At 42.8% G+C, this 15,883-nt stretch overlaps 1 protein-coding gene and 1 pseudogene across 1 annotated transcript in view; both read right to left on the bottom strand.

The window, feature by feature from the left end:
• SLC6A5 (solute carrier family 6 member 5) overlaps nt 1–6,635 on the bottom strand; it is a 62,362-nt gene extending 55,727 nt beyond the window's left edge. Inside the window, exons 1-3 of the mRNA XM_032414717.1 lie at nt 6,600–6,635; nt 5,900–6,021; nt 4,548–4,602 (exon numbers count right to left, since the gene is read on the bottom strand). Coding sequence (XP_032270608.1) covers nt 4,548–4,602; nt 5,900–6,021; nt 6,600–6,635 — 213 coding nt within the window. The remainder of the gene's footprint in view (nt 1–4,547; nt 4,603–5,899; nt 6,022–6,599) is intronic.
• A 7,747-nt stretch (nt 6,636–14,382) lies between these two features.
• On the bottom strand, nt 14,383–14,929 carry LOC116638919 (annotated as a pseudogene).
• Between the last annotated feature and the right edge of the window lie 954 nt (nt 14,930–15,883).

The raw sequence follows: 15,883 nt of genomic DNA, 5'->3' as shown, positions 1-15,883 counted from the left end.
GTTCTCCTTTGATCCAGCAATCTCACTCTTAGGAATCTACCCGAAAAAACAATGGCTCAGTGCAGGAATGTTGATTATAGTGTGGTTGACAAATGAAAGCCCAGGGAAAAAATATCCACATTAGATGAATAGTAGCTAAAATATGGAATGATTTGCAGCTGTTAAAAAGAATGATTTAGAGTCACACAGTTGGCTCAGATTTTCCTGAGGTATTGTGTGAGAAAAGCAAGATGCATTAAAAGGTGTATAATATGATCCCATTGTGTGTCAGAGACAGAAAGACAGAGAGAGAGAGAGAGAGAGAGATCCAGTACAATGTGAAAACACAAATACTGGTGACCAGTGTGCTTTGGGGTGAGTGGAGTGGAGAGGAGAGAGGGGGGGAAGAGGTAAAAAAGCAAAAAGCAAAACAAAAAAAACAGGAAAAAGAGGGGAAAGACCATACTTAAAAAATGGTTGTAATTGGCATATTTATCAATTTATGTAAAAAAAATGTATAAAAAATGTTTTTAAAATTCAGCCCTATCACCCTCAACTTTAATTAATGAGGATATTCACCAAACAGCCTACTTCTATTAGAAAGTATTCAGCCTCCATCTATTTTACTGTCTTCCTCTGAGGAGCAGAGCTCAGAAAAATGAATTCAGTTAATTAAGAACCCAAGCCACTAATATTTGGCTAGTCTTCCTTCTAAAGTCCTGGCATTTTTATCTCCTAGCTCTGCTGAGCTGGAACCATTAGAAGACATGGTCTTGGAAAACATGAAGATGATCTGAGCCTCCCACCCCCACCCTTGTAATGTACATTCAACTATGAAATAAACTAAAATTACACTAAACTGAAAATTTCCAGTTTCTAATTCTTCCATAATGACAACATCAATGATTCCTGGTAAACAACACTTCTTTCCTCTGCTCCTTTTTCTTATCATTCTTCCGGTAGTCCTGCTTTACTAGTTGCATATGTTTGGTTAACTAATTAGTATTCTCCTCCCAAGTTCAAGTCTTTCCTGTTTATCCATTTGCTAAAATTTCCCAAACCCCAAAATGGGAGATACCAGCCTTGTAACAGAGGTCAAGTCTCAAATATATTCATTATTGGAAATAAGAAATTTCTAACATATGAAGTACAAGAAAATTGCTGTTTTATGTCTACAGGGTTAGTAAAGAAGATTCTCTGTTTTCTCTTTTTTTTTTTCTGTTTTCTCTCGAACGTTCCTTTTCCCCCTGGCCTTCTGTTGCTGTCCTAGTTAGTGAGATTTAAAAAAAAAAAAAAAATTGAGTTCAAAGTCATGCAAACCTAGCAGGAATTCCCGCAAGTAGAGCGGAACAGATGTTGGGAAGAATCACTATAAAAGCAGTTGATGGAGTTAACCAAGGCTATTGAGTCGAATCTGAACGAGGTTCAGAAAGGCACAGTGGTGAAGACAATGGTCCAGGACATGGGACTTTGAAAATTCAAGACTCTTTATACCAGTAAGTAACACAGATAAGTTTCAGAACCCTATGGTTTTGTCACTTGGTGGTACCCTTGTGAATTGGGCCTAAGGGGCCTTGGACATTGGCACCAAATTTGGTACTGTTGGCTCCAGTAATCTGCAGCACTCAGTACAGGACAAGACCGTATCAAACAATGGCCAGCTCAGTCTATGATCTTTGAAAGACAGCCCAGAGTTAATTTATCATGATGGAAGTTGTCTCCTGGGATACCACCATTAGAGCTGAGAAATGATCCATGAAATCTTTTAACATAACCTCTTAGGGTCTGCATTCTATTTCAGAGTGTTTCTATTTTCAGTCTCATGGTCTTCCTGGGTGGGGGTAACAGGATATATTTGTATATGTTGATCTTTTTATGGTAATTTAAAATTAGACCTAAATCAAGAATTTGAATCCAAGGTCAGCCACTTACTACCTGAATGTTCTTCGGTGGTTACTTATCTTGTGAGCCCTGCTTTCCTTTTCAGTAAAATGGGGTTTCTGTGGTGATTAAATGAGATAAAGTATATGAAAACTTCTAGAATAGTGTTTGGCTCAGACAAAGAGCTCCTTCTACTTGAGATATCAGGTTTTAGTGGGCTTGAAAGTTACTACCTGAATTGTGACAGTATTCCCCTAGACAAGTAACAAAATGATTCCTTTCTGTAGATCTGATATTACTGGATTGTTGTCTAGGTATTATTCTCCCTATCTTTCTTTCTTTTTTTTTTTAAGATTTATGTATTTGAGAGAGCAGGAGCGGGGGGCAGGGCAGAGGGAGAGTGAGAAGCAGGTTCCCTGCTGAGCAGGGAGCCCAAAGAAGAAGCACCCGGGATCATGATCTGAGCCAAAGGCAGATGCCTGAGCCACCCCAGTGCCCCCCTCCCTACCTTTCTTGATGGGACATGATCTTTGCCTGATGACTTTGTTTTGTTTTTTGTTTTTTTCTTTCTTAAAAGTTCCAGGCCCAGGGGCACCTGGGTGGCTCAGTCAGTTAAGCTTCTGCCTTCAGCTCAGGTCATGATCCCAGGGTCCTGGGATAGCGCCCCGTATCGGGCTCCCTGCTCAGCGGGAAGCCTACTTCTCCCTCTCCCACTCCCCCTGCTTGTGTTCCCTCTCTCGAGGTCTCTCTGTCAAATAAATAAATAAAATCTTAAAAAAATAAAAAGTTCCAGGCCAGTCATGTCTATGCCTCTGCATCTGCAGTATCCTTTGCCCAAAATGTTCTCCCTCCAGAGTGAATTCCTAACTATAACTTTAGACCCATTGTCCGAAATGTATCTCCTTTCAGAGGCTTTTAATGAGCAGAGTTAGTATCTCCATCCTGTGTGTTTCTCTAGCATTTAGTGCATTCTAATTATTTCCATGTGTGTCTTTTCTTCTACAGAAAAGACACTAGCCACCTGTGGCTACTTATGTTTAGATTTTTTTTTTTTTTTTTTAATTTAACAGAGATAGAGAGAGAGCACAAGTGGGCAGAGCGGCAGACAGAGGGAGAGGGAGAAGCAGGCTCTCCGCCGAGCAGGGAGCCCGATGCGGGGCTCGATCCCAGTACCCTGGGATCATGACCTGAGCCGAAGGCAGCTGCTTAACCGACTGAGCCACCCAGGCGCCCCCCCCTTTTTTTTTTACTTATGTTTAAATTAAGTGAAAATAAAATAAAGTGTAAAATTCCATTCTTCAGTCACACTAACTACGTTCTTAGTACCCAATAGCTGCTTGCACTGGACAGTGCAGAGGACATTTCCATCATTGCAGAAAATTCTATTAGACAGTGCTGTTCTAAATTGTGAACACTTCAAAGGCAGAAGAGCTTGACTTTTTCAAAGCCCTGTATTTCTACTTGTACTGACACCCTGTAGGTACTTAGTGTTTTTGAATGAGTGCCTTAAAAATCATAGAATAGCCTCCTGATTTCTTTTTTTTTTTTTTAAAGATCTTATTTATTTGACAGAGAGAGACACAGCGAGAGAGGGAACACAAGCAGGGGGAGTGGGAGAGGGAGAAGCAGGCTTCCCGCAGAGCAGGGAGCCCAATGTGGTGCTCGATCCCAGGACCCCGGGATCATGACCTGAACTGAAAGCAGACGCTTAACGACCGAGCCACCCAGGCGCCCCGCCTCCTGATTTCTTATATGTCACCTTACTGCCTTCTCTAAAACATTATTTTGTATTTTAATTAGGTTTTGTTCTTATTTTGTTTTTCTCATTATAAAATCAATACATGTTCATTATAGAAAATTTGGAAAAGCTTGAAGAACATAAAAATATATATTCCCACCACCCCAAAATATATCCTATTAACATTCTGCTGTAAGACTTTCTAGACGTTCATGTATAGAAAGATGGTTTTTATTTTTACAAATTTGAGATAATGCTGTTCATGGTCTTTTGTAATCTGCTTTTTTTTTCACTTATAATATATAGTTGATATACCTCTGCCCCATTGCTATAAAATCTACATTATCATTTTTAATTGCCACACAGATTTCATAGGATGAGTACACCACAATTTAACTAATAAACAATTATTTCACATTTGGATTGTTTCTAAATATATATATGTATTTAGAGAGGAAGGGGGAAGGAACAGAGGGAGAAGAGGGAGAGAAAGAATCTTAAGCAGGCTTCATGCCCAGTGCGGAGCCTGATGTGGGGCTCGATCCCACAATCTGAGATCGTGACCTGAGCCGAAATCCAGAGTCAGACCCTTAACTGACTGAACCACCCAGGCACCCCTCCAATATTTATTATAGCTTATATATAAGTTACTACTTAAAGAAATTGCATATTTTTGAAAATTGGATCTATCTTACCTGGACTGGTTTTTTTGAGGTCTGCCTCAAGACACGGACATGGAGCTGTATATGGAGGTGCACCCAAGCTCTGAGCAGGGGGTGACTGCGCTCTGTGTTTTTTTCCATCCCTCTTCCCAGTGATGCCCAGCAATCTGTGAATACCTCTGGCTATAAAAAAGCCATGGGAACAAAAAGCCATAGTATGTTTCCATAAAGACTAAATCAGCTTTCTCTGTAGCATAAAGGAATTTTTTAAGTGGAAAGAATATTACTTGGTAACTGCCAATATTTGTAATTGTCAGGATGCACACTATCCGAATTTTACAACTATTAGGACCAAAGACATAAGCCCATCTGTTTACACAGGGTCTAATTAAACAGTTGTGAGAAATAATGCAAACATTATTGAAACGTGCAGGATTTGTGAATGCTTCCTCTGCAGTGGAAATGCCTGATTCAGGGCTCTCTCTGGTTTTTACAGATTATATGGATGATAGCATGTTTTTCCAAGTCATTAACTTGGGCACAGCTTTGGGGCCAAATGAGAAGCTACATCCAAACCATTCTAAGAGTCTGGGTGATTGGTGGAGCTGACAGAGGAAAGACCCTCAGTCATTCACGTCTGTGGGAGCATTTGGGGAGTGTGATTGCCTGTGACCACTCATGGTTCAGTGATTCTGTTGTTTCATGAGGGCCTGGTTTCACTGATACTAAGAGAAAAAGGTGGGTTGTGCCCTCACATGGGTTATTCAAGGGGACACTGGTCAAAGACATTTCCAATACTTTTTTTTTTCCCCTTTAGAACTTTATTCTGTCATTTTGGGCATTAAAATATTTTTTATTATATTATAGAAAAATATAAGCAGAAAGAAGAAAATTAACATCATCCCACCACAACTCTTTTGTTTGCAAGGGACAGAAACCAACTCAAAACTATCTGAAGCTCAAGGTACCAAGGAATGGCTAGGTCAAGGTCAAAATGCAGCCGACTTCAAGGTGGGCTGGATCCCAAGCTGCCCACAGCATCAGGATCCTCTCTCTGAGTTCTGGACCCTGTTCGTCCCTCTATCACATGTTTTCAGACTCACCCAGAATTCCATGTACCCATGTTTATAGACTATCATCCAAGGAGAAAGAGATAGCTACATCTCAACTTCAGTTTGGGAAGCTTTAGGAAAGGACTCTAAGAGGCCAGACCCTGAGACAAGGCCTTTGATGTCGGTGGATTATTTGGGAGGGGGTTCCAGCTGAGGGAGCAAGGAAAGTAAGACAGGGATGGGAGAAGAGTCAGTAAAGGGAGCGTTAGTGAGTGAGTTACCACTGTGGGCAATTGTAGTTTAGGTACCATGTGGGATACATGTCAGAATTCTCCCACCAGGGGACAAGGAAGGTAGGAGGCGATTTGTCACAGACTCTCATCCCTTACTGGCTGAGGATTGTTCCTGAGGGTGTTAATCCCCAGCTCTTGTGTGCACGCTGCACTTGAGCTGGGCAAGTTGCCATAGCACTGGAAAACTACCTACATTTCTAAAATGGAGATAATAAGTCTTGCCTAACTCTCAAAGCTGAGGTGAAGATCAAATAAGATAACAGAATGGTGAGAACTAAGTAAACTGCAAAATACCGTGCAATCATAAGAACTTGAATCTCTACTATTCCACTGTTCATGGACTTGAGGCCCATAGATATGTTCTCAATCATACAGGTGTCCATGTATGTGTGTATGTTGCAGAACGAGGGTGTTTCCTGAAGAGGAGCATGATGAAGAAGGTCACTTATCTAAGGACAGGGCCACTGATGAACCTCAAATAAGGAAAGGATCCCATGAGCTAGATGTGGCAATCTGCTAGCTTAACCGCCCCCCCCCCCCCCACTATTTGTTCTCTTCTTCTTCCATAGTAATTGAGTTTAGCTGGGCACCTGGCAATCCAGTTAGAGATGACATATCCAAATATTCCTTATAGCTCAGTGAGCCCTTGTCACCAAGTTCTGGCCAATGGGGTATGAGCAAATGCTGTGTGCCCTCAGGGTCTTGCCTTAAAAACCTTGAGCATATACTCCCCCTTCCTGTTGGCTGAGAGATGATGAGAGCTGCAATCACCACTCTGGACCCACAAGTAAGAGCCACGTGGTAAGAATGGCTTAGCTATGACATAAAACACAAATATATTTATCTCATTTAAGCTGCTGCCCTCTGGAGTTTCTTTGTTACAGAAACTTAGACTTTACCCTAACTAACACATTGCATGTTCCATACAACGTGAAACTGAGCCTGCCCCAAGTGGGGGCAAGAGTCTTCTATCAAATTGCAATTCTAGGATTACCTGCCACTCTGGTTGATTGGAAGACCAATGGGCCATTTTTCTTGAGCACCATTTTCTGTCAGCTGGGCCTGCCAAGCTCACTTACAAGAGGCAAGCAGCATCCGACTGAGGGCAGAGCGTGAGTCACCACCACTACTCCAGTATTCTGTGCTGCTGTGGAGCTGGCTCCCATCCATTAGCTGTACCCCACTCATAATGAGAATAGGTCTTTGCATGCCTGCTAGGATCAGGACACTGAGTTTGGTACCTCATATCCATAGCCTTAAGGTAGGCGGTATTTTTCAGACCAAGAAACAATCTTAGAAGTTGAGTCAGTTATGTGAGGCCATACAGAGCCGAGGTGTCGAAGGAGATTGGTGTCTATCTATGGCCTGTGCTTCTTCCATTGCATGCATGGCCTTCAAATTAACTGCCTACTTCCAAGTATGGGTTAAGGTTGCTCAACCACGTAAAGCTGACATCTGCCTATTGAGATGAGAATCCTAGCGCTTTGAAGTCCCTCCCCAAAACCATTCATTACCTGCTGCTCTCCTGCTAGGCTTTTATCCTTTGAGAGGATTTTTATCCTCTGTAAGCAAGTTTGATTATGCATGTATGAGCATGCGTACTGGATACTTCTGAGATCTGATGAAAGCCATGGAAACATCCACACTGTTATGGGTTGAATTGTGTCCTTCCCCCAAAATATTTTGTAGTCCTAAGTCCCAAGACCTCAGAAGGTGACCTTATTGGGAGGTAAGTCTTTACAGAGGTAATCAAGTTAAAATGAGGTCATTAGGGTAGGTCTTAATCCAGTATGACTGGTATCCATATGAAAAGGGAAAATTCGGACATGGAGACAGATACACCTAGAGGGAAGATTTTGTGAAGGGATATAGAGAAGATGGTCACAGAGGGAGGCTTAGATTCCTCCCTCAGAGCCCTCAAAGAAACCAGTCCTGTCAAATGATACCTTGATCTCAGGTGTCTAGGCTCCAGAACTAGGGGAAAATGAATTTCTGTTGTTGATGCCAGCCAATCTGTGGTCCTGGCAAACTGATATACAACTACACATATGCACATACACCTCGAGTTCTATACACAAATTCTAGGAATTCATAGTTCACTCCAGAATATCCATGGACCCCTGGTGAAGGACCCCACAGAGTTCTATTTCCCAAAAACATTCCAATGCCCGTAACAATGACAGTACTAACAAAAACAAAGGACACCTGTTTTAAAGCACTGTTCTAAGGGCTTTCTATGTATGCAATCATTTAATTTTTCCAATAACCCTAGCAGCCACAAGAAGCGAATAAAGATTCCGGTACCTGGAAGTGGGATGCTTTTGTAACAAATGCCCAATAAATTTGCTGGTTTAAAACAACAGATACTTATTTTCTCCCAGTTCTGGATGCCAGAAGACTGCAGTCCGTATCCCTGAGCTACAGTGAGGGTGTTTGTATGGCTGTTCTCCCTCCACAGGCTCTGGGGAGAATCTATTCCTGCCTCTTCCAGCTTCTAGAGGCCGCCAGCATTCCTTAGCTTAGGGCCGAGTCTGTCTCCACATTACCTTCTCTGTGTGTGAAAAATTTCACTCTGCCCTCCTTTTATAAGGATACATGTGATTGCATTTAGGACCCTTCTGGATAACTCAGGATAATCTCACCATCTCACATTCTTAACCTCATCACATCTGCAAAGACTTTTTTTTTTTTTTTTTTCCCATATAGGGTAACATTCATAGGTTCTGGGGATTAGGACATGGATATCTTTTTTGGTGGGGGGGCATTTTTCAGCCTCCTGTTATTTGCCCTCTGGCCCCCAAAGATTCACATCTGTCTCACATGTATAATAAAGTCACCCCACCCCAACATTCCCCCAAATTTCAACCCATGAAAGCATCAACTCAAATCCAAAATCTCATCTAAATATCACCCAGTCAGAAGTCCCAAATCTCACCATTTAAATCATCTACATCAAGTATGGGTGAGACTCTGTATGATCCATCCTAGAGCAAAATTCCTCTCCATCTGGGAACCTGGGAAATTAGAAAACAAGTTATTTACTTCCAAAATACAATGGTGGGGCAGGCAGTTATAGACATCCCCATTCCTCAAGGGAGAAAATGGAAAGAAGAAAGAAGAATTGCAAAATTTTAAAACCCATCAGTGAAAATTCCACCAGGTTTCAAGGCCTGGGAATAATCCTCTGTGGCTGAAGGCTCTGCCCTCTGGGCCTATGCCTTGAGGGACGTGCTATTATTATGTTCACTTCACAGACAAGAAAAAGGAGGCACAAAGAGGCGGAGCCCCTGCACAAGATCATATAGCTAGCAAGAGGCTGACGAGGGTGATGGGCAGGGACTCCCTCCGCAGATGTTCTCTGGGTTTAGGAAGGGTCCTAGAAAGGGATGGGGATTTTTGTTGTTGCAAATTAAAAATACCTGCCTAATAACACTGTCTTTAAAAATACTTTTTAAAAAAAGATTTATTTGAGAGAGAGTGCGAGCACAGAAGGGGCAGAGGGAGAGGGAGAGAATCTCCAGCAGACTCCCCGCTGAGCATGGAGCCCAACTTGGGGTTTGATCCCATGGACCCTGGGATCGTGACCTGAGCTGAAATCAAAGAGCTGGACGCTTAACTGACTGAGCCACCCAAGCGTCCCTAAAAATACTTCCAGAACAAGCAAAGCACACGTGCCAACTGTACTTTGCATCTCCTGCCTTCCCTCTTTGTGTGTGGCGATCTCTTTGATGAAAACCTTGCACTTGGAAGGGAGAAGCTCTGAGAAGACCAGAGGGAGTTTTACAACAGCTCCAGATAACTGTCCCATGCTGGTGACCCATATTATATAGGTTCCCACATTGGTGGGGAGGGTGCACTTTCCAGTCAGACTTCTTTGGGGTCTTAGCTCCTTTACTACTAGCTCCGTGACCTCAGGCAAGTGATTTTTAGCCTCGCTATGCTTTCATTTCCTTTTGGTAAGTGAGATCATAATCCAACCTATCTCATGGATTTGTTGGGAGTGAATGAAATAATATATATAAAGTGCTTAGCACAGTCCTTGATACATGCGAGCTGTTGCTATTATTATTTTTGTTGTTATTTCTCTTTGTTATGGAGTGATCTCTGGAGCTAACACCCTCTGGCAAAGGTGGTTTCAAGTCTGATCAATGCAGAGGCTACAAATCTTTTTAAAATATATTTTTAAAAGGGGGCACCTGGCTGGCTTAGTCGGTAGAGCATGCAACTCTTGATTCTGGGGTCATGAGTTCAAGCCCCACTTTGGACTTAGAGCTTACTCATAAAACAAAAAAAATATACATTTTTTTAAAAAGATTTTATTTATTTATTTGACAGAGAGAGACAGCTAGAGAGGGAACACAAGCAGGGGGAGTGGAAGAGAGAAGCAGGCTCCCCACTGAGCAGAGAGCACAACACGGGGCTCGATCCCAGGACCCTGGGATCATGACCTGAGCCAAAGATAGACGTTCAACAACTGAGCCACCCAGGTGCCCCCCAAAATATACATTTTTAAAAGAAAATGCCTCATGTACCTTCAGCCTTGTTGTTATCCAAAGGTTCAAATTCTTGTGCCCAGGGGCGCCTGGGTGGCTCAGTCGTTAAGCGTCTGCCTTCGGCTCAGGTCATGATCCCAGGGTCCTGGGATCGAGCACCACATCGGGCTCCCTGCTCCGCAGGAAGCCTGCTTCTGCCTCTCCCACTCCCCCTGCTTGTGTTCCCTCTCTCGCTGTGTCTCTGTCAAATAAATAAATAAAATCTTTAAAAAAAAAAAAAAGACAAATTCTTGTGCCCCTTTTTCAAGTTCTTCTTGAAAAGTAACTAGTGGGAATATTAAATAAGTTCAATTTTCATCCTTCTAGATCTCACAAAATACATACTTTCTTTTTCCCCTTTCTCTTCTCTTTCCCTTAGCTTTCTGTATGATGGGGAAAAAAACCTTTAGGGAAGAAAAGGTTAGCAGATTCATAAACCAGTTTTCCAATTACTGAGCTTTTGCAAAGAAAGATGCTATAATTGCTCAAGGTGAAGGGGAAAGCAAGAGATAAGAAAGTGATTTATCAGGAGGATGGATGGTAGAAACTTTCTGAAGGCCCAGGGAGTATTTTTCCCTGTCTTACCTATCAGCAGACATGAGGGGGAAAAAACTGCATACTAACCAGAAAATCCTAGTTACTTGTGCTAGATTTTTCTTCTCTATTTACACACACACACACACACACACACACACACACACACACACACACTGTAAAGGATAACTTTGTCATGACATTCCAGCTCAAGTGAGGGATAAGGATGAGTTGAAAGCCCAGAGAGGGGCACCTGGGTGGCTCAGTCGGGTAAGCATCTGCCTTTGGCTCAGGTCATGATCCCAGGGTCCTGGGATCGAGCCCTGCATCGGGCTCCCTGCTTGGTGGGGAGCCTGCTTCTCCCTCTCCCACTCCCCCTGCTTGTGTTCCCTCTCTCGCTGTGTCTCTCTCTGTCAAATCAATAAATAAATAATCCAAAATAAATAAATTAATTAATTAAAAAAATGAAAGCCCAGAGAGTGGGAGTTCCTCTGCTACTGGTTTGAATGGCAAGGAAAAGCATGATAAATCAAAATAAACCAAAAAAGATACTGGAGGCACAGTTACCTGGAATTGGTGTGCTTTGATTTATTGTTATTTCCCACATCCTATCTTTGATAGTCTCCATCTTCAGAAGGCCACATGTGGACAAGGCCAAGGCAACTGCTTACAGACATCTGGCTCAACACTGGCTGTTGAGTATCTTTTGGCTGATCTTATGGTTTCTTCCTTGATGGAATGAAGCCTGCTCACTGGGGGTCTGATGAGCACATGGGTGTTTAGTCTTTTGAAGCAATGATGGGACTTTTTCCTGCAGTAGCCTTCTAGAACTCACAAACCTACGAATTTATAACTCCTTTCACTGACTTCAGGTGAACAAAGCCTTTCCAATTGGGTTAATGTTTGACTTGGTTTACTTTTTGTATACTGTTTATGTTGTATGATCTATGTTTATTTATTCAGTAAATATTTACTGGGCAGTATGTCTAGACAAAGTATCCCTGAGAATATAATAAACTAGACAGATGTATCCCTGCTTTCATTAACTTTACAACCTATCAGGAAAAAGGATTATTAGGCTATTGTGATTGAGTATGATGAAGCTAATATATTGCTATTTAATAACAGCAAAAGTTAAGGGAATGATTAGCAGGAGCCAGGTACAAAGTACATTACATCTATTAACTCGTTTACTCCCTATGATAATTAGATATAGCTAATAATTTCTTATCCCCATTTAATAGACGAGGAACCTGAGGCACAGAGAGGAGAAATAACTTGTGCAAGGTTACCAACTAGTAGGCAGTAAAGCTGGGTGAAGAACCGGGGCAGTCTGGCTTCCGAGCTGGTGCTGTTAGCTATTATGCTATAATTAAAGCAGCTCTAGGTGCACAGGGTCAGGGACAGAGCTCTTTAATGAGCAGGCTTGAGGCTGGGAAGTGTAGGTATATCCAATACAAACACTTTCAGCTTCAAGTATTGCCCTAGTCAGCAGTGGCATAAACGAAGAGTTATTTTTCTACAGCAAAATGTCAGGTGGTGTTTCTATCATTGGTGCAGAGACTGTAGGAAGCCTGAGTTCCAGGAGGCACCCCCTTTCTTCCTCCCACTGCTCTACAGCAGGTCCAGGTCTCTAGCCCATCTCCATGGGGTTGGGAGTTTTTGCTTGCATACCTTCCTCTTATCACGAAGGGAAAACCTTTCCTGATGTTCCATAGCCAGAACTCTTCCAAATAATTAGCCAGAACTGGGTTATATGCCCACCTCCAGACTAAGACTAGGGCCTTTCCCTGAGACGGAGGGATTTCTAGGAATCTGTAGGTAAAAAGAGAAGGAAGAGTGAATTTTGAGTTGGTAACCAATAGGGTCTGCCAGAAGGAATCCCATGTGCAAAAACTAAGGAGAAAACCAGAACATGACAAAAACAAGGGGTGGGAATAGGCTATGTGGCTGGAGACAAGCTTGACAGGTGGCAAGCGATGAGGCTGGAAAGGTGAGAGCCCAGACCATGAAGGACCAAGCATGCCATTTTAGTGAGTAGATGAAGGAGAATTTTAGACAGGGCCATGACCTGAGATGACTTGCTTAGAAAGATCATTTCTGGTAGCTCAGTGAAGAATATTTGAAGGGAACAAGAAAGATGAGAGATGGGGAAACTGGCTGGGAAGATGTCCTGAGCTCTTGTACACACATGATGGTGAGATAGGTGGGCCGCCGTATTTGGAAGGGAGAACCAAATACGGTGATTAGATTTGGGAGCAAGGGCCCATGGGACACAAGAGAACTTTAAGGAATATTATCTGCATTTCCACTAGTAAAAACACAGAAAGACAGAACTGCTGAAACCAAGCCTTGGGAATCAAGTTCACAATAGTGAGTTGGCAATTACTGCAGAAGGAAAACCACAAAGGCCATTCATTTTAGTAAATTTGAATTTTATTATATACATATATATACACACACACACACACACACACACACACACATATATATATTTATTACACACACACAGTCATATCAAATAGTTCCACAAAGCTTACAATAAGTCCCAACTCACCCCACTAACACTGTGACTCCACAGAGCCATCTACTTAATTTAGTTGTTTCTTCTGAAATCTATCTCTATGCTTCCAACATATTCATTCTGCTATTTCTTGACTTCTAATCATGGAAGATAAGATTTAGATTTCTCCCCGTTTTACCTCTTCATCTTCCATCACACATGTGCATGAGTCACACCCACCCCCAGCCTCCCAATATCATTATACCATAATTTAAGGTTAAAACAATATTCAGTGTTTGCTTTATTATGGTTGTGTGAATATTATTCATAGGTGAGACCTATCAAACATTATGATGCATTGTCTTTCTTGTACAATTTTTTTGATTATAAATTGCCTAGCTTTCTATGAATGAATCTAAAAGCAAATCATTACTTAACTCTCCCCTAGAAATGTAAATATTCTTTCAACATATTCAAACACATTAAGCTTATCTAAGGATATCATTTTGTTTCCTGAATACATCCATTGGTGAGCCTTGAGGCCTCCTGCTCCAATATGGACTGGTTGCTCTCTAACTAAGCCTGTGAATCAATTAGCTATTTCTGCACAACAAATCACTCTAAAATGTAGTGATTAAAAACAACAATCACTTAATTCAGCTCACAGTCCCGCAGGTTGGCAGTTTGGGCTGAGCTCTTCGCGCTGGTCCTCCCAGGCTCAGCTGGACTCCCTCAGGCATCTGCAGTTAACTACAGCCCTGCTTGGGAGGGTAGAGGCAGCTGGCTGCAGGATGGCATGCCCCATGATTTCTTTTCCTCCAGCGGGTTAGCTCAGATTGCATGGTGGAGACGAGGACTCCAAAGAGAGAGAAAGGAAATACCCAAGACCTCCTGAGGCTAGGATTGGAACTGGTTCACCATGACTTCCATCTCATTCTCCCAGCCAAACAAGTCACAGTGGCAGTCCAGAATCAAGGTGTAGAGAAACAGATTCCATGTTTCAATGAAAGATTCTGGAAGTCAGTCTGCAAAGAGCATAGATACAGGAAGGTCACCAACTGGGGCTATCCATTCAAGCAACCCACCAGTCTGATGCATAGCCCGCTGGGCTGGGGTCTCCTCTCACTACTATCAGGTTTCAGAAACCGTACCAGTAATTTTTTTTTTGGTTGTCAAATGATCCTTTATTGAAACATTTTCCTTTGTAGTTAGCTAGCGGGGCATTCCACCGCACCCTGTTGATGTCCTCTATGATGTCGTGAGGGTGGCAGCCATCAACATTGCAGCCCACAGACTGGGCAGTCCCCAGGATTTCTTTAATGGTTCCAGAGAGTTCTCTGGCTAAAGATCGGTGTCGCATCTGTCGGGCAACATTGACAATCTCATCAAAAGTGATATTTCCACTGTGCTTAATGTTTTTCTGCTTCTGTCTCTTGGTGGTTCCTTGAGGGCTTTGATCATCAGGGCAGAGGCAGAAGGTACCACTTCAATGTGGGCCTGTCTGTTCTGAATGGTCAGTTTCACTGTAATCCTTAGACCCTTCCAGTCACCGGTTGCCTTGGCGATGTCATCACCAACCTTTTTGGGAGACAGACCCAGCGGGCCGATCTTCGGGGCCAGGGCAGACGTGGCACCGACTTCGCCACCGGTGCACCTCAGGTACACGGCTTTGATCTCGTTGGGGTCGAACTTAGGCGGCATGGTGGAGGTGGCCGGTGTCGGATGAACCCGGATTCGGGATGACCGAAGAAAGTTGCACCTTTGCCTCCCCGAGCCGAAAGCCAAAAGCCATACCAGTAATTTTAACTGCATGTGCGGGGAGGTGGAGGTGGGGCAGTGAAGGCGGTGGTTGGGCTGGTGCCGGTGCTGGTATCGTGATCTAGGGCACAGTAAAGTAGATTCTGCAAGTGTTGGGAAAACTGCAAACTGGCTTCAGCTGTTGCTTCAAGAAGAAGGTTTTTCTGCCAGGGTGAAGAGGTGGCCAGCGTGATCCTCTCAGGAATTGCAGATAGGAAGCAAACAGGAGGGAGCACGTCCCTTCCTCCTTCTCCAGCCCTCCCGTCCCCCTCTGGCAAACCCCTTCCCTATGAGCACAAGTTAACAGGGAGCCAGCTGGCCGAGGCGGAAGGCATTTTCAGAGTCTCGGTCCGGCATCACGTAGCAGAGTATTACAAGTGTGGGTTTACAGTTCTGAGACAAGAGACAATATGCTAGTAACGGGCAGGTCCTGTTTTCTGTGACTTCTTATTTCTTGTAACTTCCTAAGAAAAGATGCGTGTAAGGTAAATTTCTTCAGGTCTTTAATGTCTAAAATATCATTAGCCTACCACCACAATCACAGCTTGGCTGAGTATGGCATTCTAGTATGAAAATCATTTGCCCTCAGTATTTTGAAAGCACGTCTCCACTATCTTCTAGCACCTGCTGTGGCCACTAAGTCTGATGCCATGTGGATTTCTGAGCCTCTGTGGGTCTTGTTTTCATTGTTGATTGTTTGATCTTTTCTCTGTGGAAGCTGTTAGGATTTTCTCTTTGTTCCCGCTATTCTGAACTTTCACAGTGATTTCCCTTAGTTCTGTTTTTTCTTTTTCTTTACATTTTTTTTTTCTTTTAAAATTAATTCTGCAAAGTGCTCAGTGGGCCTTTTCAATTTGGAAACTCATTTCCTTAAACTGTGAAATTGTACTGAAATGTATTGAAGTCTTTGAT

The sequence above is a fragment of the Phoca vitulina genome, unplaced genomic scaffold (assembly GCF_004348235.1).
Source record: "Phoca vitulina isolate PV1807 unplaced genomic scaffold, GSC_HSeal_1.0 scaffold16, whole genome shotgun sequence".
NCBI lineage: Eukaryota > Metazoa > Chordata > Mammalia > Carnivora > Phocidae > Phoca > Phoca vitulina.
Note: the sequence above shows the minus strand (reverse complement) of the source record. Positions and strands in the feature narration are given on the sequence as shown.